The sequence below is a fragment of the Corvus hawaiiensis genome, chromosome 3 (assembly GCF_020740725.1).
Source record: "Corvus hawaiiensis isolate bCorHaw1 chromosome 3, bCorHaw1.pri.cur, whole genome shotgun sequence".
Classification (NCBI taxonomy): Eukaryota; Metazoa; Chordata; class Aves; order Passeriformes; family Corvidae; genus Corvus; species Corvus hawaiiensis.
In genome coordinates, this window is record NC_063215.1 from 72,788,188 (window position 1) to 72,814,240 (window position 26,053).

Consider the following 26,053-nt stretch of genomic DNA (forward strand, 5'->3'; position numbering starts at 1 on the left):
TGCTGATGGGCTCAGCCTTGGCCAGCAGCAGGTCTGTCCTGGAGCCTGTTGGCATTGGCTCTGTTGGACACAGAGAAAGCTTCTGCCATCTTCTCACAGATGCCACCACTGTAGCCCTTGCTGCTATCAGAACCTTGTCACGCGAACCCAGTATAGTATGTTATCAAAGGAGTACTTGGTCTGGTGATCTGCTGCTGCTGCCTCTTACCTTCCCTGACTATGCCAGCAGAGAGATCAAGGAAAAGACTGTAAAGTACTTCTTACACTCCTTTTGACAACTCTGACTTCTTAAAAAAACCCCAAAACCCACATAGATTAGAAATTGACATATTAACACAAGAACAATGAGGAAAAATCAAATTGTAAATTGCCTCGCTCTATTTGGCAATATTTGGGTTATTTAATTAAGAAGAACACGAGTAGAACCTCGAGAACAACCATAAAATGTGAAGATTATTACTTTTGTGGCGCTTACCTGCTGTACGAGACACGCTGCCCACATAGCGCACAGTCCCATAGTCGGTGCCACAGGAGACCCGCCGACCCAGCGCATCGGGAGGCACCCCAGCAGCCATCCCGGGATAGCTGGAGTCCGTGCTGCTCCCAGACCTGCAGGGACAGGAGAAAGGCCCTTAACACACGCGCAAGCCGCTGCTCTCACAACGCCCCTACCTTGAGCCGCTCTTTTGCCGGCCGGCTACACGCCAGGCTCCCTCCCAGCACTACCCCCTGCCGCTGGCACACCCCGCCCCGCTGCCTGCTCCCGGAGCAGCCTCCTCTGGCGCTGCTCTCAGCCCCAGCCCCAGCCCCCACACGCGCGGGGCCGCGGGGCGCAGCTCACGCACCGGCGGGGCCGCGCCGCCGCCCCACTTCCGCCCTGCCCCGCCCGGCACCCGCCGCCCGCCCCGCCGGCGCTCCCGGCGCCCTCCTATTGGCCGCGAGCCCCGGGGCCGCCCTGCCCTGGCTTGCTATTGGCCCACCCCCGCCTTCTACCGTACTCAGGTCACCGCCTTCGGGGGCAAACCGACCCGGGGCGTCGCCGCCGTAGAGCTTTCTGGGTAGTGCAGTTCGTCGAGGGTAGCCAGCCGCGTGGGCTTGCCGGCCCTGGACTACAGCTCCCAGAATGCCGCGGGGTAAGAGGCAGGCGCTCTAATAGGGCGAGCCGGGCCCGCGGGGCGGTGCCCGGAAGGGAGGCAGCGGCCCCTCGCCCGCGTGCCGGGGTGTCCCGCCTGTCCCTGGGAATTGCGGCTCTCTCTGAGTAGCCGCAGACTTGCGGTGGGATGTGAGGACGGAGCAAAGATGCCTGGGGAAGCGCTGCCCTGCTGTAAAGCAGCGCGCGGTGGGCAAAGCCCTGCGGCACCGGTGAACCGACACGGAGCAAGAGATGGTTCCGAGTCCGTAACTCAAGGCTGGGGCGCTCTCTGGGAGCAGCGGCTGAGGAGAACGTGGGCGACTCGCTGAGCGGTAGAGCTCCCCGGAGCATCCCCAGGCCAGAGGAACTCCCACGCAGTTGTATTCCCCTGTACGCTGCTACACTTGTTGCTGCATTTATTTCGACATTCAGTATTTGGGAAAAATATCGTCAAGACCTGTAATGATTAGCGAACACATCTTAAAAAAAAAAAAAAAAAAAAAAAAGTTAGTTAAAATCGATGTGTCCACTGTGCGTAGATTAGCAGCAAAAACTGAAAGACCTGACTGTATTCTAGTACCAGTTGGTGAAGAACATAAATTTAGTAAGAGCTCTTCAGTTTGATAGAGATAGGCACGGCAAGATCTAATAGCTGCGGTTATAAGAATCAAAGTATCCTAATTGTTGTTTTTCACATATGTTAATATCTTGTGTTTCATAGTTCAATGGCCCATAACAGCTTAATGCAAATAATATCATCTGAAAGTTGGCACCACAAAGACTGGAACAATCATCAAGTAAATAATTAAGCAGCTCTTCCAGTCCTATGCCTCCATTACATTAAATCTGTCTGTTCTTTTGGCAGGCAGGATATTAGTACTCTTTACTCTGAGTCTGTAATACTGACTACATAAATCAGGTGTGGGTATTTGGTAACACTAGCACATTCCAATCAAAATAATCTGGATAATGTGTATATTCTTTAGTATGCTGAGAGCTTGCATCTTCAAGTAACAGGCTTCAAGGGTATGCTGTACTGTCTTGCATAAAGCAGCTGCTCCCAAAGGGACAATCCAGCGAAGATCTCTGTGCCTTTATCACATAGTCCTCCTTTGCCATAGGGTTATGATCCAGTTTTAAGGTTCTTAGAAATGCCTCTGCCCGAATTAAGGTGCAAACAAGACCATATGCCAGTAACAATAGTAAAGGTTTTATTTGATGGTAAATATGAGAGAGAGAGAAAGAAAGAAAGGAAGAAAGAAGTAGAAGATAGGCCGGGGGGGGACATAAAGAGTGACAGGGACAGAATAAGGAAAATATCACCACTCCGTGGCTCCCAGCGATGTTCGTTGGTCCTCTCCAGCTGGTCTCTCGGTGGTGAAGGTCCCCCCAGAAGGCACAGAGTCCCATGGGTGTACATGCTCATGCTGGGTGGGCACGTCCGGGCGTGTCCCCTTGACTCTGGGTCTGTTGCACCACGTGCAGCCCTGTGGGGCCAAGCCTCTCACATGAAAGTCCCTTTCATGTGCCCTGTGGGGTTGGGGGTTCCACAGCTGGGCCAGTTTGTGTAATCGGAGGATGGGTGTTTATTGCCTCTCACCAGAGGCTGCACCATGCACCCAAAACCTCCTCCTCCCCCCTCGGTTGGGGGGGGAGTCTGTGTAAACCTGGCTTCTGTGAGCTGTGCTCTCCCCCCACCCCAAACTCACCCGGGGATAGTTGCAGCTGGTGGCTTTGGCCTTTTGTGGATGCAAACCTTTCCCTCAGCGTGAGATGACTGACCAATGCATTTCCCTCTATCTAATCAACAGTTTGACTTTCAGTTCAAAGTCCCACTCTTCAGGGAGGCTTCTCCAGTTGCAGCTTCTTTATCAAGAGCAAAACTTCATATCAATGTTTGAGGCATGAACTATTTTCAGTCTCTGACACATAGGTAATCTGTTATTTCAGGCCAACTAATAGCATTGGGGGAAAAAATAGATACCCTAGTCCTTCTTCCACATCTTTGGTGGTGGTGCCGTCTCATCTGCGTTCCTAAGCCCACTCATCTCCCACAGAGGGCACTCTTGGAACGATCTGTTCCAGTTTCAAACCATGCTGAAGCTACATGGATAGTGGTACAAGTGACAGCAGTTAAGTCCTCTTGCTCTCCTCTTCTGACTCCTCCTCCACTGTTCCCAAGGTCAAAGCTGAGAGCCTGCTCCACTTTGTGTACTGCCTGACAGGAAAAGTGCTGAAAACAAGAAAATACTTTCTGTGATCTTTCTGATCCCAGCTGCCCGTCTTATCCCTAGTTTGATGTGTAATCCATCCATTCTCAGAACCTACACGCATGTTGTCAGATTTATGTGTTTAGTATTTCTAAAATGATAAGGAGAATAGCATAACTTACTGTTTATTCTTTCTATTTCTTTGCACTTCTTGTTTCAGTGTTGTAATCAACAAATAGCCATAGCTCATGCTCTGTACTAGACAAGGAACAGGACAGTCCCAATGCCAATTTAACCAGACCAATTTAACATTTTCACCTCATTACCTCAAATTACCACTTCAGCATTTTATAAGCACTTATGTAAAAATGGATTTAGCTTCTGAATTTATTGAACATTCATGCTGGTTAGTGTACAAGATAAGAGATTAGGTTTATAGCACAGTTTTTACATTTCTGTGAATAGCAATGACAATTCCTCTGTCTAGCTTTTACTCTGACCTGTACATTCCATCCCACCCCCAAAAGAAAGCAGTTATCTACAGGTTCTTCAGCCAAAACCACAGAAAAACTGTTGCAGTTAGTTCCATGCTTCATATACTTACTCTGCAATTATAGGAAATTTTACTTTTAAAGAACTTTGCTTTGTTTTTTTTTCTTGCAAACCTTTTTTCCCCCCTCCAATCTGTTCACACAGGCTTGGGTGTCAGCCTGGTTTTAAAAACTTCAGTCAGTGAAAGGTTATGCCTCCCTCAGCCAACAGAAGTTCTCTGCAGAGTAATACAAATTGCAAGAGGACAGTTTTTATGCATTTCAAAATACATAAACAAAATGTATGCTTTTGCCATTTTACATACTTCAGTAATTACTGAGTGATTAAGTAACTCACACTATATGCTCTAGAAATAGCAACTGCAACATTATGAAGAGAGTGAAAATGACCCACTGTGCTCAAGAGATGATGCAGCTGCTTAACTGTCAGCATGTAATTCACATACCAATGAGTAGAACATTTTCCTAGAGTTCAAAAGCAGAAAATTATCTATGATTTCCCTTCACCTCAGAGTTAGCCTTCTACACAAATTCATGTCAGGTTTTGCAGTGCTTTCCCTGGAAGTATCACCTTAGGCCTTCTTGGTGTATCTCCCATGATTCTCTATGCTGTACTAAACAGAGATGATCAGTAAATACCTTTTCAGTAGGTTAATTGAGAACTTGCTTGTTCCATAGGGTATACAGGTGAGGAACACTATCAGGGTTAATGTGGTTTAACCTGCATCTTTATTAGAAGTTTTGCAGATTATATGCTTGAAGTGAGTTAATGAATCATGGATTATTCTTAGCCACACCTCACAAGGTGCCTCTGAAGTAATTTTAAAATAACTGCTGCAGAAGAGGTTGAACACAGATGCTCAGCTATGAAAAAGTTATTCAGGAAGGATATTAATATGAGGTAGCAATCAACTCAAACAGGAACATGGCAGATTATGTTTCCCTGTCTTCAAGAACAGAAAAATTGTTAAGAGAAAGAAAAATACAGTGATGAAACAATGTACTCTGATTTATCTGTACCTTTAATCAAAATCTTTAGATGATATATGCAAGTTACATAAATAATTATCAGAATAAAAATTTTTTAACTTAAGTATCTCTCACAGTCTATTTGGAAAGCAAGAAGGGAAGCTCAGAGAAACTAAACACACACTTAAGCCTTTCCTTACAAAGTCAAGTAAATTCTGTAAAACAAGGTGAAATTACATGAGGCAGCCTCAGGAAGCAAAAATGGGTTTTCTTATTCTCTCAAATCCTTTCCCTGGCCTTTGTCCACCAGCTAGCTCTGACATTCATCAGGCTCTTGCTGAGTGGGATAATTCATTAACCTGGACAAAAATTAACTTCTCTCCCTCAGGGCTAGTGAGTTAAGTTCATTCATAAAGAGACCTAGCAGGCATTACCACTAAAGCAAAATGGTCCTGAAAGCAAACAGGTAGGGTAAGGAAAGTAGCTCAAGCTACATGAGACAAAAGTAATTTATGGTAATATAAAATGCTACAGGCTTTAGCTTCCTGGAAAAGAACTTTCAGGCATTTTGAGATTGCAGAAAATCTTGGATTAATCTTGGATTACTTTAGTGAAGGCAGCCGATGAGCCAAGATTCAACATTTCAAAAGTAGACCAAGACTATTTTGTTTGTCCAGGATCAAAACCAACTTTGATGGTATTATGTGTGCTTGGTATTAACAGCAGAATAGAAATATAGCTGAAAGAAGAATTACAGTGGAAGTACTGAGCAAATAATACAAAGAACATAGTAAATACCAAACCTGAAATGTAAAATGATTAAGACAAGACAAAGAAGAGCAACAGATGCCCATATAGCTCTTGCACATGAATAAAAGCCTGGCCCAATTCAGTGACAAAGGTGTATTTAAGTTCAAACCAGTTTTACATGAGAAATGCAAACCCCCTCACAAACCCCATGTTTTTATACCTTGTTAGCATTTTAACAACAACCAAGGAAAATAGTCATTAATATAGGAAATTTCCATAGCACATGCAGCCAGATTAGCAAAATTAACAAAAAAGCATAAAGAAATGACAACAGTTTCTTTCCCATTAACATTTTTCGTTTGTTTGTATCAACAACTGGCTGATACATACAAAGTTGCTCCGAGTGGGTACCTGAACAGCCTGAGTTCAAAAGGAGAAACCTCTCTCCTAAGCAAGGTCTTGAAATGATGCAATTTTCTTCCTAATTGATGGGGTAAACATCAGCCTTTGAAAAATCATAGACATATGTCCCATCCAATGGCTGGCTACTCTAAGACAGGTGACAACATTCATTTACATCCAAGCAAGCACACAATCAGAAAACAGACTGAGGTAGGGGGGAATGCTCCAGACTGATGAGTATTTGCATTTCTCTTAATGTGAACTGCAAGAACAAAACCCCCAAGAAATACATGAAAAACCTGATCAAAGCAGAACTTGTTTGGAATGGTAGGAAGATAACGGGAACAATTCTGGCTCAAAGGGACTGACATTGAAACCAGCACCCCCTTTGTTTCCCTGCGGGCATCTCCCCTTGCACCTCGGATTTCCATTTACAACAGTGCGTATCTTAGGAAGAGCAGGAAAAATCCCCACTCCCTGTGTTGTGGGAGACATAGCAACAGAGAGGGGCACTTACACAGCTAACTAATTCTGTAGTCAAAAGAACTCCCATGCTGCTTTAAAGAAGCGTTTTTCTAAACACAGCTTAACCTCAGGAGCCTGTACCAGTGATAACATTAGAGAATAATGATGAGACTGCACAGACTCATCTTATGGCACCAAACATAAAATCTGCCTTGACTAACAGACATTGTTACTACTGACATTTAGTACTCTGAGATGCTCTACCAGCTTAACAGATGAAGGGGAAATATCCCAGCCTCTTCCAACTCCTGAATACATCAAGAAAAGCTCTCACAATCCTGGTTATCTTAACCAAAGTGAAGAGCAACAATGCTCAAGTTCTGAGTCTTTTCAGATATACCTTCAGGGTATGCTTTGAATACTGCCATCAAACGCCTTGAAGGCAGAAGAGCAAGACAGAGCTGCATGGTCTCTTGTAAACTGGAAAAAGAAAGCTGGACCAACTTGTCCCTTCTTACCCATTTGTGGTTTAAATGGCCTGCAACTTGAAAACATCCATGTACCTACTCCTAACATGCTACAAGATATAGAATTAGCATAAATACTGGGGTGAATTGCCAGAACGAAACAAAGGAGGGATGACATAGCAGAAATCTCAGATGGTAGAAAAGCTTTATAGAAAAAGTAAGGAAAGCTACCTCATTATGAAAGTTTGATTACACAAAATCGTTTACATCCAGCAACAGAACAGAACAGAAATGAAATGGCACTAAGTGCACTTTGCATTGTGTTGCAGTTACAGTATCCTAACAGGCACAAGGATACATTTCACAGTAAGACTAGGAGATTCTCCTGACAACAATAATCTTTTCAGTGCTTTCCCCTATTCAACACTAACTGCAACAGTGCTTAGAAACTCCCAAGACATGGCACAAAATAAATGTAATTTGCTGCAGACAGTATTTTCACATAACACATTAAAATTTTACAGGCTTACTGAGCACTGCAAGTTATGCAAAAGGAATTACAATTCTCTTTCATTAACATTAAAGACACCTTTCACCAACTTTAAACTATTCAGTCCTGGCAACCAGGTCCATTCAGTGAAAAGCCTATTATTCTGTGCCTAATCAGACAAAAGTTTCTCCTCAGCATGCAAATAAAAGGGGTAGGCTATCATCCATAATTACATAATATTTCTGACCAAACGCAGTCATCCTCAATTTTGTCATGTTTGATCACTTTCAGAAGGATATTAAAGCTGTCCAGGGAAGACATTATAGCAACCTTCTTCAGTTAGTTTTCTCAATGGGTTATCATAGCTCTCCCTGTTTTCCAGGTACAGTAAATGAACACCTGCATAAAACTATCCTTTTGCCATCAGAAGCCCAGTACCTCTGTCCATTTCAGAGTATGCTTGAGCTAACACCACAGCTAACGGCACCAGTCCTACTTTTGATCCAAACCATTACCTTGCTACCCCAAAGCAAAGCTTAATATACCTGTGAATACTAAGGGAACTGAATGTGAATAAAGCCAGCCCAGCCAAGAAAAAAACAAGCATCTCTGCTTACATTGTATTAACCTTTTTCTTTCTATATATTTATTTATATATATTTATACTTATATATATGAGCAGAGAACTTTGTTACTTATCCCCACCCCTAAAACTTGCTCTCAGTCCCAGTTCTATTTTGGTATGTCTACAATTTTAAAGCTCTATTTAAGCAATTAACAAAAGTGAAGTGGTACTGTAGCTTGTAAAACAAGATACTGTACTTTGTTTTAACAGAAAAAAAGACAGCTCTTGTCTCTTTGGAGAGATCTAGAACATGCCTCCAGACAGCAATTCAGAACAGGAATGAAGTATGAATTATGAATAAAGTCTTGGAGAAGCCCCTCAATTATAAGCAGAGATAAAAGAGACCTGCACCAATCATGGTGTCCTAAAGTTACCTGGTATGAATAATTTTCCATTTCTAACAGCAGCTCATTATGGTGCTAGCTACAGTTACATATATGAGCTCTAATGCATAGATTTAAGTTTCTGGCTACAGAATGACAATTTCAAAATCTAAAACCAGGTTAGCAAAATTACTCACTGCAGAGCTGGAATCAGCAGCAAATCTACACTTTGCTGATGTGATGAAATCTTTTTTCTAAGGTACTTCAAAATCTTTATGAAGTCACAATTTCTTATTTGCCTATGAAATAATATCTTTTATAACTCACTTTCCCCTGGAAATACCCACAGAAACTGAATGGGATATTCACCCTAGGACATAGTAAACTGATCCACCTGATCTTCTCAAGTTAAACTTAGAAATATCACACAACAATTTTACGTGCATTGTGGTTGCAAGTATCTTCTTTTGTTTTTTAACACACATTTTGGTTTACAAGAGCATCGTTTAAAATGCACAATAAACACATGTCAACCTGATTTAATTTAACACAGAATTTCAACCAGAATCCTATCATAGCCTGGTTAGGGGCCTGAGAGTTTTAGGTATGAAATAATCCCTGTGATTGTGTAAAGACTATTACATTTAGATTCAAAACTTGTTTTAGTTCTAGTACATCTGCTTTAACAAAACCAACTGTAAGCAGTTACAGTTAAGACTTCAGAGATAATAGGGTATATATTTCAAAACTCAGTGACAAGTTATTTTTAACAGTAATTTTTGTAACATAGCTACAAGACAAAGTTTTACATGAGACTGATTATCACACCTCTCCATCTGGTTATTTTCCAATTTTAAAAACAGTTTTAATCCACACCCAGACGTTAATTTTTTAATTTGCAGTTTCTTTGAACATTTTGCTCAGCTGTTGAACTAGTGCTACAAGCTCAGGGTTTCCTCCAAGAGATTCAATTTGTTTATAGGCTTCAGATTCAAGCTCTTTCAATGTATTCCGAGTGTACTCAAAGGAACCAACATTTTCAAGGTAATGTACACAGTATTTTTTTATATCTATGTTCTCTGTCCTTTGACGCAAAATGTTTTGCACCTGAGTACTTTCAGGTCTTGACCAAATTGCATGAATGGTTGGGAATGAGAACTTGCCCTCAGTTAAGTCTTCACAAAAACTCTTGTTCTCACTATATTCTTTGGAGTGCAAGTTGGCATAGTCATCTCTTATTTGGAAGAAGAGACCAAGTGTGTTAAGCAGAGGCTTTAAGTCTTTTTTATAATTTGAGAACAGCTGCATGAGGCCTACAGCTAACCCAAAGAGACCACCTGTCTTTTGCAGTACCATAGCTTTATACTCAGCCTCCGTAGGACAGGTGTAAGTATCCCTCCAGTAAATATCCAAGCCTTGACCTTTATGGAGTTCCAGAAGTTGACGGGTAAAAACTTTAACGGCATCTGGATGATCAAGGGTTAAAACCTTCTCTAAGCCAAGAAAATAAACATAATTAGCACAGTTGATTACAGATGGAATTCCATAGATACTGTGTGCCACTGGAAAGCCCCGCCGTAGCTTTGAGTTATCTTCGATATCGTCCACAAGCAGGCTTGCATTGTGCAACATCTCTGTCACTTCAATGATAACCTATCACAAGAAGAGAACATTGTTAAGTCTCTTACTGTAATTTAACCATCAGTTTTGCAAGACTATATTTTAAATGGATAATGTTTTAAAGAACTATATTCTCTATCACTGAGGTTCCTCTTTAGACAACTTGCTTTTCACTGCTAGTACAGATTTATGATTCTCTTCATCATCCAGTTTGCTGTAAGTCCTAGATCATAGAGTCTTTTGTGTAATGTTTTCAGATTCAAAGTTAACTTACTTCCTGAAGTGCTTCCACTTGCATGATCCTCTTGACTGTTGCTACAGTTCTAAAACATGCCATTATCTAGGAGTCATGCAGTAACTGTTACTAGAAACATGACTAGGGGAAAATAAAATAAACACAGTGTTTTGAAATGTTCAGATTTACAAATCTGAAATCTCCCAAAGTCAGTTCTTGAGAGTGTCAGGTATTATCCATTATCACATTTCTCTTGTGAACCTGGTTTTGATAAGTGGAGAGAGAGTTCATCTTTCTTTTCCCACACTTCGTGCAGTTATATTCAGTACTGAGATCTTAAAGGACAGACTATTCCCTCTGAAACATCATTTGGAAAATTCTTGGCAGAAACACAACAGCTAAAATTTCTTTTGGGAAGCTTTCTACACACTGCTTGTTACTAGGTAGACCAATATCACACACCACCTGAGGTGTGCAATAAACCCTTCACAACGCCAGGCTTGTAGCTGACTACATTTGAATAGAATGAAACTTTAATAACTCAACAAAGAATGAAGAGTCTTAACACCATACATTGCTTTTATTCCACAGCTGCCATGCAAGCAACAGGTATATTCAGCACCTGCTTAAATGGAAAGAAATATAGGCACGTAAACTGCACGTTGTATAAACCCACTGTAAAACATATCTGATTAAGATATGATTTCAAAGCTAATGAACCAATTAACATTTGTTAGCTACAAACATTGCGTTCAGTCAACATTCATCAAAACAACTGTTAAAAAATACTAAGATCACCACAAAATGGCAGCAAATATCTAGTATGGTCCTATTTGGTGGGTGCTGTAGGACAAAACAAGGACTTTGCTGTAAGCATTTTCTTGAGCACCAAGCCACCTGGTGTTCACTGAATATTGTTCCAAAGATTAAAACTCAAACCCCAGCAATTTAATCCCTTTTCCAAGATACAAGTGCAAGAACAACCTACTTAAGCACTCATGAAATCAAAGGATAGAGTACTTACTGAAGACAACTTTACACACCTATTTGTTTGAATAATCTTTTGGTCCATTATCTCATTCTCAATACTATCAGGAAAGTTTCCCTCTGTTGTGTGAATTCACTGGATAACCGTATTCTAGTGTTTCTCTTGCTAACCTATTTCATATCACTGTCAGTTTCATGACCTCTTGCAAGTTCCATATGTTTAAGATTTAAAGGAAACAGTGTTTCATGACTCTGTGTTTCTATCAAATTATCTGGTAAACTTAAGACAGTGTGAAAAATGCTTCAAAGGCGAAAGAGAGGAGTGAAACAGTTCAGATATGAGAAAAAGCTTATTTTAGAAGACATCAGGAAGTAGCCTGAGAAAATTAAAAGACTGGTCTCCATTATGAAAGCTGAAGACCCAGTAGAGAATGCTATGTTTTCTGACAACCTAAATCTATCTAATCAGTACCTGCTGGACTATCACTCCAACACACAGACTTCTTCTACCTCCTTATCTGCAATAGCTTTAAAATTTGCTTGACTCTCGCTAGGCCATTTCAGTGCCTTCTCAGAAGAAAGATCACCTGACAAACAGAGTGTCCTCTAATTCACCAAGCTGAAGTGTCTCAGTGCAGCACCAAATGGGAACTAGAAATTCAGTAAGTGTTGAGGGGAAGAGATCACTTGGCTGGGGCAAAAGGTGCAACAGTGCCAGTTAATAGTAAAATAAACTATCAAGGAACAGTAGCCTCAACTGTATAATCTAAATAAACTACACAAATAATCTAAGGTAAGAAAAAAGTCCCAGAATGAGTGCCAGCATTCAGATTTTTAATAAAAAAAATACAAATAGCTGGAAATTAATCGGGCTGTTAGACACAGGGGTTATCTTAAGATTATGAGATGTCAAAAAGATGACCAGAGGTGGTCCTCCAGACTTCAACCATCTCTAGTTATTAAAATTAGTATAAGAATGAACAAAAGCTGTAATAATTGGGTCACGATGAAGACTAAAAGATGACAGGGTCTTGTTTTTTCCTCCAATTACAAACAACTTGAGTAGTAAAGGAGACATTAAAGCATTGGTTTTCCTCATAAAGATAAAACAAGTGGTCCAAGTTTTCAATAGCAGTTACATCATCATCAGTTTAAAGTGACAGAACTGATAACTTCTGCTCAGACAGAGGCACTGCAGCTTTAGCTTACTATAGCACTAAGCAAAAATGGACCACATTGTCATGGGTGCTCAGCAAAAGGGCAGGAGGCAACAGTCAGATTGCAACATAAAAAAATCCTAGTTGAATAGAATGGAAGGGCTTGTTATAATGAAAGGGGTTCAGCATGAGAAGACAGGCCCTGGAAAGCTGCAGAAACCCCATCACCAGATTTTTAAAATTCAACAAAGCTCCCAGAAGCCTAAAGCAGCTACAGAGCAAGCCCTGCTTTAAGCACAGGGTTGTCCTAGATAACTTCCAGAGGCTTCTTCCAATCTGAATTCTGATCTGTGATATTAGACTAAACCCATACATAAAATACACACATTGCTATATTATATGTTTTATTTGGATATTTGTCTGAGCACAAAGCATAAGGTGTCTAGCTGAAAGACAGAAAAAATTTTGCTAGGAAGTTACACAGACAGGCGAAAAAACAGAAGAGTTCCTAGATTATGAAATGCAGCCTCTTAAACCACTTTGCTACTTGAGAGCTATGAAGTGTCACTCTTAAGCCACCCTAAAAATGACTCCTTCACAAACTCTAAAGATACTTCTGTGAACAATTAATGAAGTCAGCAAAGGACCAGCTGGTTGTCAAAAGCCACAACCAATTGTATTAATTCCTTGCATTGTCTTGGACAGAAAATGTTTTGCACATTCTGTATGCAGTTTAGCAAAACTGCAGTCTAACCTAAAACAGAGGATAATTTTTCATTTGGCAAGCCACAGTGTTTAAATACACAGCCGTGCATCTTGCACACTTCGTCCAAGAGAAAAGGGAACGTGAACTCCTAGGTAATGCTTCTCATCAGAAAGGACTGTAGACTATATGATACACCTGTCTCAGTTTTATGTTTGTAAAGTTGATTTAATTGCCGTCCCTGATATTCTAGTATTAAAATCTTAAAGCTTTTATTTTCAAACACTGTATTTGTGAAGTCTGCAAGTTAGTTAACTGTCTAGCTTCTTTTGTAATAACTCAGTGTTAATAACTGAGTTATGTTAAGTGGGTAACAATGATAATGGCTTATCTACAACTTCAAAGATTGAACACACTTGGAAAGGAGTAACTATTCTAGTAAGACATAGAAGTAATTGCTTTAGTGTTGCATCACAGTAAAAGCTTTGCACTGAAGTTGTTCTCCTGAAAGTTTACTTTACATTCAGAAATTAGTGCATTTAAGATTTCTGATAATTTATGCTATGTAAGAGAATCATCTGTTACGAGTAGTCTTGGAAGAAAGATAACAACCTTTTAAAAAGAATTAGTCAGTACCTGTATTTTATCTTCTGGAACATTCAGCCAGTGATTAAAGGCCTGTGACAGTTTGGTTCTCACTTGCTTACCTACAATAAAAATATTATAGGCATTTATAAAAATAATGAAGTTCATTATTAGGGACAACAGTTTGTCTTAACAACTATAGCTGATTTGAGAGCTGATTAAAAAAACTGATCAGTGTGATGACACAAAAGTGGAAAATGTATCAGTGCATGGCTTGTTCCATCATCGAATAAACATCAATTAGCAGCAGTTTCAGTTTTAAACACTTCACAGGAATATGCAAAGCACATATTTACAGGTTACTATATTTAGTTTTCACAATTTAATTAGTAAGGGATCCTGAGCATGTTGGTAGCCTGTACAGATCAGCTAGTTTGCAAGGCATGTTAATTTTAAGAATAAAAAGTTTCAATTATGATTCATTATTAGTTGAAAGTATGGGTATTTATTGAATATCTATTTCTCTCAATTTTTAGGTCTTTCTCCTGTAGTATTATTCTTCACTTGCTACTTTGTAAAACACGAAAGTGACACTTCATATACTTACTAAATAACATTTTACAAAAATCTAAACAGAACATTCTGAACAGCATAGAACCTTCCAAGAATTCAGATGTTTATCTTATACCTGAGAAATCTACCTACAAATAGAATTTGGTCTGCTTTGGTAAAAACTACTTTGTTGGAGCCAGGCAGTCACTCTGTTTCAAAGGAAAGAAAGACAACATCAAATGACCCAGTTTAGTGTTAAAACAAGTCGTTCTATTCAATCCAGATACTTTCTACATGACAGAGTGAATTTCAATACACGTTAACCTTATGCCTATACATTACTGATGCCTGCTTTCTTCAGTAATATGCTAGTTTTTATGTACAAATTATCTATTCAGCATCTAGTCATGTTCAACATGAAAGAAAGTCATCCCTATCCACACTGAGACAATTCTGCTCTGAACTTTGAGAAGCTCAGTTATGTGTATCTTGGAATAACCACAAGACAGGTTTGCAAAAACAGCTCTGCATATACAGCTCACAAACAAGCATTTGGAAAAAGCTTTAAATAAACTTCAAAGCAGTGCAACATAGACATCCATGGAACCCATATTACTTGACTCAAGTAATTACTGAGACATAATTGAGATATTCTGCAATACTAGTTCTCATATTGATAATTCCATCTTGCCCATAGCACCAAAGAAATGTCAACATTTGAATCTCTCCCTAAGGCTTCTCTATGACTGTGCAACCAGCATATACAGAACAAAATAATAAAAATGGGTAAATTCACTTGCAGTGATAGACCCTGGAGGAACTGGACTGAGAATTTTTCCCCTTCTAGTTAAGTCACCACCAGGTAAGCAATAGCTTTGTGGGCTGGGCTCTGTAGCAAGGGTGATAACCTTCCTCCCTGGATCAGAGGTCTGCAATTTTTGTCTCAGTTCTCAATGATTTCCACTGCTTCCTGTCACCACCATCTTTTGGTTTTCACTAGACAAGATTAACAAAATGGTCCTCTTTTTCCCCCCAGCAGCTCTGTCCTCTGCTTCTGCCACATGTGAACAGGCATTCTTACCTGGACATACACTGTCATTGGCTTATTTTCTCCATTTTTGCTGTCTGTGTTGAGTTTTAAACACTAACAGTTTTCTGCAGAAGGGAAGGATTGTTCTGTCTCTCCTTGAGAATCACTGTTACAAACAACTGCCAAACTGTATGGCTTACCAGTTAAGGATTAACAAGTATTTCACTACATTCATAAATAAAACCAGTCAGAGATAATACCACATTAAGGAACTGTACCTTATCTGTAGCTGTTTATTCTCTTCTAAGTTACTTGGATACAGACAGCACCTACTTTCTGCCTTTATAATAGGCAGCTAATTCTGTTTTTCTGAATGTGTTTCCTAGAAAATACACTTAAAGAATGCTGGGTGTTCAGCAAGAACCATTATTTCATCACGAGGAACTAGACTACTAGAACGCACTCTAAGTGGATTAGTAACATGCACAAAGGATTAAGCCACTTCAGTTCCTTAGTACAGACAGCATTTGAATTGTTAGACTTGTCTACCCTGACTAGCGAGGCTTCCTAGACACTGACTATTCATGGAAAAACACTACCTGTAGAGTGAAGCATTTATCTTTCCTTTTATACGTGCAGATTTGCTCGTCTTCTAAAGGAACATTATTGCTACATAAATGCTATTTTATCTGATTCTGAAGTCAATCTTATCTGGTCTATGCGATAGTACAGCAATTTTCCGTATGCACAATTTATGCCTGCAGCATAAATGCTGTGATGGCAAAAGACCAAATCCTTCTAATACCGGTCTCTAAAGCCTAGATGCAGAAAGACTCCATTCCTTGCCACACCCCTCCTCTTCCCAAACTAGACAAGAAAACAATACAGGGACACCAGGACAAAATTAAAACGAGCACTGCCAGAATTATCCAGTTTCTTCACTATCATATTTCGCTGCTGTGTTAAGTATTCTAAGCAGGCTATTGTAAAATTAAAGAATAGAGGTCTAACATCCAAAATTAGAAGCTCTACCTACAGTATAGAGCTATAATAATAGACATTACTGCACCAAGCTTTTATCAAAGCTCTGTTAAATGCATTCTGTTTTATCTGCCTAAGATCCCAAATTCTTACCCAAATCAAACAGCAACTATGAAAAGCTTTTCTCCTTAGTAGTGCTAGGTGGAAAAGGTGAGAAAAATAGTCAGAAATTCCTTCTAGAGCTAAGAATGTTAAAGCTTTATCCTTAAAACAAATATCAAGTTAGATTAAAGATGTTGTACTGAGGACATTCCCTCCATTCCCTCCCTGTTTCTCACCTAAAGAAATAAAAAAGGAAAAAAATCAGCCAACTTACTCTTTATTTACATGCTTGTTCTTGTGACAGGGCACAGACCCAAAAACTACGGACCCCCATTCTGGACAGGCTCCTGGTCAGTATTGCTTCACTCTTGCTGCATTAAAATAACCACAAATTATGCCCTTAAGGCAGCACCCTGCTTACAGAGAGGGTACATGAAAGGGCTAGAACAGCATGGGAAAGAGCAGAGGGATTATTAACCTAGACCCCATTAGAGCTAACTCAACTCATTAGCCCAGCAGAGAACTCAACTTTTTGCTAGGTTAGCTTTCTGTCAGCTTTATGTACTGAGTCAGCTTATGCAGTGGATCTGCCACAATCAGTACAGGGCGAGCAGCAGATGCTGAGGACTATGGGAAGGGGCACTGCTCTTTGGAGGAAGAAAGCTCCTGTATTACCTCAGCTGTATTGTACACTTGCATGTTTAGCTGCATCCTCTGATGGATTAAAACTAAATGGATAAAGTCCCCAAGCGGACCTCTCCAAGCAGCTACAAGAACACTACAAACAGCATAAGTGAACTGCAGGAAGACAAGCAGAGAGCAGGCACATACACTTTTAACCTGGCAGCCACTTGTGACTGATTAAGGTCACTGGTATAATTCTCCAGCATAACTCCTCTGTTCAAAATAGGGTTAACTAGTTCAGGGTTGTGATCCTGATTTTTGCTTTGTTCCTTCTCACAATCCTGAATGCCACTATCACATGGTCACTGCAACTAAAGTTGCTTCCAGTCTTAATGTCCTAACCAACTCTTCCTTTTTTTAAGGTGGCAGTCCAGCATAATGCCTTCCTTCATCAGGTCCTTGATCACCTGTGTTAGCAAGAGGTCATCAATTCACTCCTGAAACCTCCTGGACTGCCTGTGTCCTGCTGTGATGCTTCTTCTACAACACTGTGAGGTAATTGAAGTTTCTCATAAGAATCAGGGCCTGTAAATATGAAGTATCTTGCAGTTGTCTGAAGGTCTCATCTGCTTCTTCCTGCTTAGGGGGGTCTGTAGCAAACACCCACTACAGTGTCACCTCTATTGATCTGCCCTGAAATCTTAGCCCATAAGCTCTCAACAGGCTCATCTGACTGAAGGTAGAACTCCATGCAATTCAGCTGCTCTTTCACATAAAATGCAACTCCTTCACCAGACCGATCAAGTTCAACAACCCAGCAGAAAAAGCTGAACAACAAAGCCAGTCTTGATTGTTAGCTTGCTGAACAAGCCCAGGAAAGACTGCAGCCAAGACCAGAAGGACAAGAATGAGAAGATGCACAGTCACAAATGGGATCAGAATCTACTCCTTTCAATAGCAAGCTGTTAACCATATCAGTTCTATGACAACTGAAATTCCATGTACTCCTTAGTGCTGCAAAATCAGCTACTGCTGTTAACTCAGACTCTCAAAAATACAAGATTCACCATGTGTGTGAATCAGGCCATTTTTGAGACAAACCACAACAGAACCTATAAAAGTCAATCCTCCACTTTATGAGACTAAATAACAGAATACTAGATTAAGCAGAACATTGATAAATGTTCCACTACAATGAGACTTAACAAGAAAAGTTATTGTTTCAGAATCTGTGCTCTTCTCCCAAGCAATAATTTCTGCTCAAGAAGGAATAAATGTTAATTACCATACTAAACATTAATTACCATACTACCAGTTAAAATAGCACCACACTGAAAATACCTTAAGCCTACTAGCTTCCCAATCCCAGTGCTGTTGGAAGTTGAAGAAATACACAAGCTTACTTTAGGTATCACCCCAAAAACGTTACCATTAAAAGTCTTATTTCAGCAAAGGGAAGCAGAGTAATCAATTTCCTGTACTGAGCAATTAATCCTTAGCAGTTACAAAAATTTGTGTTCTTACGCTATTGACAACATTAGCAGGTACCTTCCCTCCCCTGCTACCAACCCTAATACTGTTACATATCAAAGTTTGTTTACATTAAAAGGGATTGTGTATCTAAATTCATTCAACCATAGGTTACTAAATTGCTTGGAGAGTTTAACTAGTCTTACAAGATACGGAATTGGACTGCTGTAGGGCCATAGTGTACAGATTTGACACTCAGCCAAGCTTTCTGCAAAGCTCCTCAGAGCTCAAACTGATCCAACAGAGAAACAGCTCCATGTCCCGACCCTTGCGCCTGCTCACTTACAAGACAAGAGATTACCCAGGCAAGTTTTTAACAGGTTAGGTGATTGATACCACCTATAATTTGATCAGCAAGCTGAGAACTGGCACAAGTTAAGCAGCAGGAGAACAGTGTCAGAAGCATAGAGGATGGAATGAAACTGCCTCTTTCAGCAAGAGCCTGTTGGATCAGCTCAGACATCTCATTTGGGCTCCAATCTAGGTAGGAACATATCTGGCCATTTTTTCCACCCTTACCAAGCACTGACTGATTCATACTGACTCCAAGATTCACATATGTAACTGGCTCCTACTGATCTGTACTTGGCATAGGTGACCTTAGGCAAAGCCAGTGTTTCAAACACAGTAAACACGGTTTATTTATGATTGTGAACCCTCACTGCTTCACCTGTTACTCAGTACAAGCTTCCCACAAGTACACCACTTTCACCTGCCTAGTCTAAGAGAAGCTTTCCCTTTTGAATCATACCCTCACTGCTCTCTATGCAGTAGTGGTGGTATCTTATTTTTCACCTTCCCCAAAACATACACAAAATTAACAGTAAGTCAACATGGTAAAGTGGACTTCCAGAGTTATACTTTAGCAGGACAGGATATAAAACACCCATACTGCCAGTGAGTGTAGGGTTATATAAGCCACCAGTATAGAGTTATTAGGGTTCAACTCACAAAGTAAAGGAATTTAGCCACAGGAATCAAGGTGGGAAGGTTAAATGTATATCCTAGATGTGTCATTTAAAGTGAAAGGTAACTAAAGAGCTATTGGTCAAGCACTTTTGCCTATAGAAGATTTTTTGGGCACTTTTTGCCTGTTGTATATTTTCTACTAGGAAGCTAAGCTTTTCTTCCTGGTACCTACAATAGCTTTAAAAATAATTAGCAGCTAAAGATGCAGAGGTGTTACAACATGCCCTGGTTAATGAGATAATCTAATCAAACAAAGAGTACACTTAAAGATGGTGTTCAAGGAATGTAAATTTCTTCAGGATCAGGGCTTAGAAAGCTCTCTAGTACCACAGACTCATTCTCAAGGTAGTTCTCTAGAAAGATCACCACCCACTTCAACATAGCAAAAGGAATACACATAAGGAAATGGGAAATAAGCCTTCTGGCATTAAAAAAGCTGATAACTGCCAAATTCTTTCCTTTTCTTAGTTTTCAACTCAGTGCTAATTGCCAAGTCAAATGAAATCACTAATGTTGGCAAGAAAATCCTGGATATTTGTAGAGGTTAATAATGAAATTCATTATACAAAGGTATAATGAATTAGGACTCAGAGGACCCACCCTGCTGATATACAGGATTTGTTGCAGATGTGCAAAAGCCACTTAGTACTCTGCCTGTGATTGATAATGCTACTTGTCTAGGCAGAAGGTCTTCTACCCTGGTCAGATATAATTTTGACCAGAAATATTTCCTTAATATTTACCCAAATTTTTTATCTTCCTAAACTCCTTCAGCGTGCCGCATAAGCTGGACAGAAGGCAACCAAGCCATTACACAATAGTCCCAATGACAAAGTTGTTCTGCCACTATTTTTACAAAGTTAGTCACTTTGACATCCTGTATGGTCTTTCTTACACTTTAGGTGTAAAAGCCACAGCAACCCGATTATTTAGTTAAAGAGGCTTCCAAGGGGCATATCCATACAGTAGTTTGCTTCCAAACTGCTTCTTGAATTCTACTGTACTATTCAAGACTGAAAACATCACGGGAATGTATTGCTGGTGACCTGATACTACACAGACTGGCTGAATCTCTGGCAAGTAAAGCAAGCTACGAATCATGGACATCTGAAATTGGCCGTAAGAGCACCTATCTCTGTACATGCTGAGGAAGATAAATTCCAGGAGAAACAGGCTAATAAAAACTCAAAAAAAACCCCCAAACAAAACCAAACAAATATACAACCCAACAAAAAAACCCCAAAGAGCACCTAAGCAAACAAGAAAACCTCAATCAACCCTCCCCCCTGCCCCCCAACAAAACCCACAACCCACTGAGTTCAGTACAGCAAGCAACTAAAGAACAAAACATTGTCAGCCCTGGGTTTAAAATCAGGATCAAGTCTTCAGTACTTGCCCTTATCAGTTTTTAAAAGCCACTAGTCAGCTACTCCAGAGAACAGAGTAACTGCAATATTACTTACACTACAGACACAAGAGCTATTGTACAAGATTGTACCAATCTCACCAAAAAAAGGTGGGTCTAATAAGAGGAAGAAAAGAACAAGTACTGAAAAGTGTTACTTTTTATTACTCTTATATCCACAAATCAAGAATGGAAAAATTTCTTGGCTTATACTTCCCAAGACAAAAGTTGCTATAAAACCAATTTTGATATTTAAAACAACACAGTACAAAGAAACTTGCCTGGTAGTTGAAGCAAATATTGGTATGGCTCTAGGATTCTTTTAGATGTTTCATCCATCCCATCCATTTCTTTATTTCCTAAGATGGAGTACACTGTTAAAGAAAGCGTTGTTAACACTATTTAGATTAAAAAATAGGGAAGTACACAATAGAGGCATACAACTTAAAAGGCAGCTGACTTACAGGTTAGGTGCAAATATTCCAATTTTGCACATGACACCTTCAGCATATAAAAGGTTTCCAGATGTCATTTACCAAGGAAACACATATAATACACACTAAATACAGTTTTCTTTTTATTCATGAAGTTTAAGCCAACTCCTAGACTTTGTTCACTTTTTTGCATGCATTAGATTGCTTAGGTGATGAAGTATTTAAACTTTACCATTAACAACAATGAAGCTCCACTGCAAGTCTTTAAAGACACTCATACAGAACCCCACATACAAACTCATACAGATACACATACAAAACCTCACATGACTAATCTGATTAGATCTCCCTAAATGCTTTCCCCATACATTAGACATTCCAATGTCTAAGAAATGTCTAAGAGCAGAAAATACACCTCAGACCAAGGCAACCTAAAGAAGTAGAATACTAGCTCCAGTCTTTTGATATAATTCCTCAATCTTTTGTTATAAGTCAAAATATAAATATACCATTTTTCTACCACTGTTCAAGCATACAGACAGCTCTATACACTTTCCCATACACCATAAATGTAACAGACTCTTAAAATTAATCTTTTAGGATCCAGGGCCTCCAGAGCTTGACAATTTTCTATTGATTAGCTTCACTTCACATACTTTTGGTCATCTCTATCTGCATTTTTTTTCCATACGGTTTTCTGTAATAGATTTTCTGTCCTTTCACCTCTAGCCTTCCTTGCTGCACTGCAGATGCAGCAACTTAAAACAATTCTTCTCATGTGGTTTTAAAACAGGACCTGCAGCAGTAGCATAAAGTCTCATGCTACTTCAGCATCGTTTCTCAGATACTTTGCTAGTATCCTGCAAAAGATTTCCTTTTTTCCTCCTGGAGCAAATGAATAGTTAGGTAAACTAATGTCCCGATTTTGGCTAGACTAGAGCTAATTTTCTTCCTAGTAGCTGGTACAGTGCTGTGTTTTGGACTCGGTGTGAGAACACTGTTGATAACACACTAATGTTTCGGCTTTTGCTAAGTGGTGCTCATTGTAAGTGAAGGACTTTTCAGTTTCCCATTCTCTGCCAGGGAGCAGGTGCACAAGAATCTAGGAGAGTATAGCTCGATCAGCTCCTGTCTGTTCCCATTCCCACCCTCCACACCCATAAGCATTTGTAGCAGTCTGTACTTGGGGAGCTGATCTGTGTTAATAACTATTTTCCAAGCTTAGGTTTAGATAAATTCCTTGCTTCACGCTGTGTGCTCATCAAATGTATTGGCACTTTAGGGGCAAGAAAGGCTATTTAACCAAATATAGTTATCAAAAAAATGCTTCTAAGACTGCATCTTTTGGGAAGGCTTTGCATAGTTTCTTGGCAGTGATGCTGCGATAAGCAGTACAGCCTTTCCATCGTATCCATGGTGTGCCAGCACAGCTAGCGGTCAGGCCACACACTAATCAAAATCAGATTTGACACCCTTGACTCCTTATTCTGTTGCCAGCTTGTTGTTGTAACTGAAGTGCTTTCAACCAGCACTGCCACTGAGAGTCAGCTGTCAAACTGTACCCTTACATATAAAGAGTAAGTCTCAAAGGACTTCAGCGAGGAGGCAAAATCAAAGATTTTCAGAGTCCACCCCCAGATGTTCTAAGCAGAAAGAACCTGGTAGAGATAGATATAAGGATATACTATCAACCTAACAACTACCCTGTGACTATTATTTGTCAAAAAGCCACACAGATGGTGATAGAATTGAAAGTGCATAGCTATCCAGCTAGGCTGAGAAGAGATGCTAGGATTGGAAGTGCTTTCCTGTAAAAGTTCTTGCTTAGAAGTAAATGTTAAAGTTCTTCTTCTTCCCTCAGGGAATTAAGTGTCTTGCTCATCTGTAGGGCAGTAAGACCATATTCAGAATCCCCAACTAACTTGAAATTCATTAGTATTGTACAGCATCAATCTAAATATTTGCCTCTTTCTGTACAAAACTAATAGGAGTTAACCTGAAATACTGCTTATCAGCAGAAAATTAGTCAGGTACTTCTGCCACAAGTACAGAGATTCTTACTTTTTTTTCTTTCAATAAAAGTGAGGCAAAAAGGCTCTCATGAATAAAGGTAACTCATCTTAAATCACTATAATTAAAATTTGCTATATTACTATTCTACCATTAAATGAAATTTTAGGTAAATCTCCACCAAGGAAAAAAAAAAGTCTCTTTATTCATCAGACAGCTACATATTTAACATACCCAGTGGAACATAAACAGCGAGCAGAACATCCCCCAAACTTATACATAGAAAAGGACACTTGATAAAGAAACATGTAAATGAAATTCATTACAAAAGCCTCTAAGCAAAAATACCATGATACCAGATGTGTAATATTACTGCTCTTTGCACAAAATTATCACATACGGGGCCTTGGGAAATGGTTGTTATTAAGAATTTCCTGCCGAGGTGACTGACCGATTTGTTACAGAAGTTACACTGTTGCACTGAGAAAGACTTCTCTGATTTAGACACAGTATCTCAACTCACCATCTCCTAATAAAAAGTAAAAGCCAGCAGTTAAACAATATATGAAAGGGAACACAAAGCCTGTTGTTAGTGAAAGTGCAAGAATTGATTACATCTACACTTATGCATAGGATTGAAGCACCTAAGGCCATTTTACCTTTTAAACCAGCACACAAACTTTTTGCATTTCAATTCATATGCGTGACAAAGTTAATTTTCCAGTTATTTCTCAGTATCTTCACATGAGCATAAAGAACAGCCACACACAACAGAAAGCCCACAGAGCTACCTTTTGGACTGCATCAAACCTTATCTCTAATGGCCTCTTTGAAGACACACATTACACTAGGATAAGATGGTGATGTGGGCTTCCATAATGTGCAACTACTCTAAAGCTATACTTGAAGCTGTGATCTGTGTCTAGGACCTTTCTAGAGAGGATGAAAGCAGTATTAATTCTAGGTCGAATGTAAAGAAAAAGTTTCCCTTTGGAACTTTGCAAAACAGTTTCTCACCCTATCCTGTTCCATCCCACTCTGCAGAACCTTCTTCCCCTCCTCCCAAATAGGGGAATGTAATAGTTTGAAAGAGTCCAGGCTAAATATACAGACAGTATTTTAAAAAGTATCATCATCTCAGGGGTCCAGTCATAGTGCAATTACAGAGAAAATAAAAGACAACTACCATAGAAGCAGAGAGCTGTAGTATAAAATGAACCATTCAGAAAGTTCTCAAATCAGCTCCATCATAGAACTTAGTGCACTGAGACACCGGCTTCGTTGTAACCGGGGGCGGGAGAGGGAAGAAGCCCCAAATGGGAGCAGGTAGGAGTGAGAAGGTCAGTTTCAAAAGGAATACACAGAAAACGCAGTGAATATGTATTGTTTCAAACAAAGACCACCAGAGGTCTTAATCCAAACATAACTGGGACACTAGTCCGCACTCCCTTTCTAATTAGGAGAGTCGCGTTTATAACCCCTCCTAGGCTGACACCGAACAACACCTCACATTCAACCTGTGGGCGGGCAGCTTTCCACAGGTGGAAGGACAGTCACAGTCCACACATTTCCCCCAAAGATACAGCTAAGTAAAAATAGCTTTCCATAGCCGCCACTCCAACAGTAACGCCAGAACGCCACGAGCATACTGCTCCTGGGATCGTGGTTCCATTTTAATGGGATTTCCAGGTAAAATTGAGCACGAACGCTGCAGAAGCCAGAGAACAATACCTGGGCCGCCAAAGTCCCCGCCCGCAGACGGGGAGGGTCTCTTGAGCTGCGGGCTGACCCGAAGACAGAAGATGAGTCGGCAAAATCTTCGACGGCAGCTGAGCGCTGCGTTACGCGGTCAAAACTCACATTTCACAGAGAGCACGAAATTGCTGCCGCTCTGTCTGCAGCTGCCGAACTCCCGCCGCAGCCAGACCAAGGGAAATAAGGTTCATTTTTTTCGGAGTTCAACACGACAGGCGCAGCCTCTTCAGCTGCCTCCAGAACTCCAGGACGAGCGGGCCCAGCTCTTCAGCGCCATTTTAGGAGATCGAGAGCCGAGGACGCATCGCTCCCCCCGCCCGCTGTCCACCCCCATTTTCTGATCGGCGCTGTCGGGCTCGGCCGCCAGGGAGGGCCGGGAAGCGCCGCCCGCCGCCAGCCCAGCGCAGCCCCGGCCCCGGAGCACTCCGTCAGTCACTCCGCCCGCCCCGGCGACCGCCGGCACCGCCCAGCACTACCGGCGGCCCCCTTTCACCCGGCCCCTTCCCGGGCAGCCTACAAGCCCCTCCTGGAGCGGGGCGGGGCGGCCCCAGGACCCGCTTCCCCACAGAACCGGCCCCTCCGAGCGCGGCGCCCCCTCTCTTCCCCACCTGGACGCCAGCGCCCCCCACCAGCCACAGCCAGCTAACGGGGCAGGCGACCTCACCTCGTCCTCGTCGTCGTCGACCTCGTCGCCGCCGCCTCCTCCTCCGCCAGCAGCCGGAGCCGCGCCCCCGAGCAGCCGCCGCTCCGAGACTGGCGGCGGCAGAGCCCAGAGCGGGAGCGCCGCCCCCCTCCTTCCTTCCGCCCCGCCGGGCGCCACCTTCCCCTCCTGAGGGGAAAATGCGCCACCGAGCGCCCCGCCGCGCACGCGTAAGCCCCGCCTCCTCGGCTCATTAGCATTCGCCTGAGGGCCCCGCCCCCCCTCGCGCGCGGTGCGCCCTGGGAGTTGTTGTCCGCTGAGCCGCGCTGCCCTGCCTGCCGGAAATGCTG

The 26,053-nt window shown here is 41.2% G+C and overlaps 2 protein-coding genes across 9 annotated transcripts in view; both read right to left on the reverse strand.

The window, feature by feature from the left end:
• Nucleotides 1-25,978, reverse strand: part of TBCE (tubulin folding cofactor E) — a 52,083-nt gene extending 26,105 nt beyond the window's left edge. Inside the window, exons 1-2 of one of the 4 annotated variants that reach the window (XM_048296361.1) lie at nt 25,728-25,978; nt 476-609 (exon numbers count right to left, since the gene is read on the reverse strand). In XM_048296361.1, the coding sequence (XP_048152318.1) occupies nt 476-609; nt 25,728-25,963 (370 nt within the window). In that variant the 5' untranslated portion in view covers nt 25,964-25,978. Of the gene's footprint in view, nt 1-475; nt 610-845; nt 883-1,028; nt 1,623-25,727 lie in introns of those variants that run through there. The other 3 variants (XM_048296360.1, XM_048296363.1, XM_048296362.1) reach the window with 3 other exon arrangements.
• GGPS1 (geranylgeranyl diphosphate synthase 1) lies at nt 3,712-25,807 on the reverse strand. Of its 5 annotated transcripts, none has more exons than XM_048296368.1 (4): nt 25,728-25,807; nt 21,146-21,238; nt 13,723-13,793; nt 3,712-10,037 (listed from the first exon to the last, which is right to left on the reverse strand). In XM_048296368.1, the coding sequence occupies exons 2-4, from the start codon at nt 21,210-21,212 to the stop codon at nt 9,276-9,278; spliced, it is 900 nt and encodes a 299-aa protein (XP_048152325.1). In that variant the 5' UTR covers nt 21,213-21,238; nt 25,728-25,807; the 3' UTR covers nt 3,712-9,275. The 5 variants fall into 5 exon arrangements, with proteins under 5 accessions (XP_048152325.1, XP_048152326.1, XP_048152323.1 ...); XM_048296369.1 differs by having other exon boundaries at nt 25,723-25,787; XM_048296366.1 differs by lacking the exon at nt 25,728-25,807 and adding an exon at nt 25,040-25,437.
• Nucleotides 25,979-26,053: the final 75 nt, after the last annotated feature.